General features: G+C 61.0%; 1 protein-coding gene across 1 annotated transcript in view; it reads right to left on the bottom strand.

Annotated features, from left to right (window-relative positions):
* Positions 1-583: 583 nt before the first annotated feature.
* MAPK7 (mitogen-activated protein kinase 7) overlaps positions 584-1,662 on the bottom strand; it is an 18,688-nt gene continuing 17,609 nt past the window's right edge. The window contains exon 6 of the mRNA XM_029913034.1: positions 584-778. Within this exon, the coding sequence (XP_029768894.1) occupies positions 584-778 (195 nt within the window). The remainder of the gene's footprint in view (positions 779-1,662) is intronic.

The raw sequence follows: 1,662 nt of genomic DNA, 5'->3' as shown, positions 1-1,662 counted from the left end.
CTAGTGGTTAGAGCAGGGGGGGTTGGGAGCCAGGACTCCTGGGTTCTCTCCCTGGCTCTGGGAGGGGAGTGGGGGCTGGTGGGTCAGAGCAGCAGGAGCTGGGGGCCAGTACTCCTGGGTTCTAGCCCGGCTCTGGGAGGGGAGTGGGGGCTAGTGGTTAGAGCGGGGGGGCTGGGAGCCAGGACTCCTGGGTTCTCGCCTTGGCTCTGGGAGGGGAGTGGGGGCTGGTGGGTCAGAGCAGCAGGAGCTGGGGGCCAGGACTCCTGGGTTCTCACCCCGCTCCGGGAGGGGTGGGTCTAGTAGTGGTTTTCGCACTGATGGCTCATGCCTGGGGAAGCCCTGACTCCTATATGAACAAGCTCAATTATCCCAGATGCCTCTGACTTGACCTCATGACGCAACGCTGGTGACTCAGGAGCAAAGGTGTATATAGAGCAGGGGGCGCTCTCCCCTGGCAGCCAGGCCTGGCCCCGATGCCCCAGGATGGCACTAGGGGCGCTCTCCCCAGTGCAGCTGCGCTGATCTCAGTCCTTGGGAAGAAAGATTGTCTCTATGCATTTGCGCAGCGCCGGGCACACCGGGGTCACAGTCTCACACTGGGGCTTTCAGGCGCTGTCGTAGGTGGATTGCGGAGCTTACCAAAGAGGCTGAAATGCAGCAAGCTCTGGGGTGGGGCCCCTTGGGAACAGCTGCATAGAACGGTGCCCGGGAACAGCTCGCCCGGCGCTGAGATGCAGCCGCCTCTGGGGTGGAGCCCGCTGCAGCGAACAGGAGGCAGCTGTGCAAGAGGCAGGCCGAACCCGGAGCATTCAAACCTCTTTGGCTAGTTCCCTTGCCCCTTTTGTTGCTAGGATCCAGCGGGGGAACTGCTCACTCCATCAGCCCTGGGAATCCTGCCCTCCATGTCCCCTCTAGAGACTCCCACACACTGCTCCTGACCCCCACCCTATCGCCTTGCCCCAGGGCTAGTGCTGGTCACCCTGCGGAGACTATGGAGCACCTGGGATCTCCTACCCTGTAGCCCATACATTTAAAGAAACACGTATCAGTCGGGGTTAGATCCTGAGAGTCAGGACTCCTGGGTTCTCTCCCCAGCTCTGGGAGAGGAGTGGGGGCTAGTGGGTTGGAGCAGGGGGACTGGGAGCCAGGACTCCTGGGTTCTCTCCTCAGCTCTGGGAGGGAGTGGGGGCTGGTGGGTTAGAGCAGGGAGGTGGGGAGCTGGGACTCCTGGGTTCTCTCCCCAGCTGTGGGAGGGGAGTGGGGTAGCGCAGTGGGTGCTGGGTGCCCGGACTCCTGGGTTCCATTTCCAGTTCTGCCACAGCCTGTGACCTTACAGGGTCACTTCATTTCTCTGACCGCGTTTCCCGGCTGTAAAACAGAACTATCCTGCTTTCATCTGTTTAGACGACAAGCTCTTTGGGCCAGGGACTGTCTCTGATTGGGTCCGTGCAGCGCCCGGCCCAACAGGGCTCCCTGATCTCAGCCGGGGTTGGGCAGCCCCCAGCACGGCAGGGCCCAGCACCTGGCCCACCGGGGTCCCAGTCTCAGGGGTCACCCAAAGCAACCCTTCAGACACCGCGCTTCTGGATTTTTTAAAATCGTTTATCGAAAGTTTAAATGCCAAGAGCATTACAATAAAAAACACAACCGCTTGGAGAGAAA

Source organism: Terrapene carolina, unplaced genomic scaffold, assembly GCF_002925995.2.
Source record: "Terrapene carolina triunguis isolate 2854851 unplaced genomic scaffold, T_m_triunguis-2.0 Scaffold423, whole genome shotgun sequence".
NCBI lineage: Eukaryota > Metazoa > Chordata > Testudines > Emydidae > Terrapene > Terrapene triunguis.
Note: the sequence above shows the minus strand (reverse complement) of the source record. Positions and strands in the feature narration are given on the sequence as shown.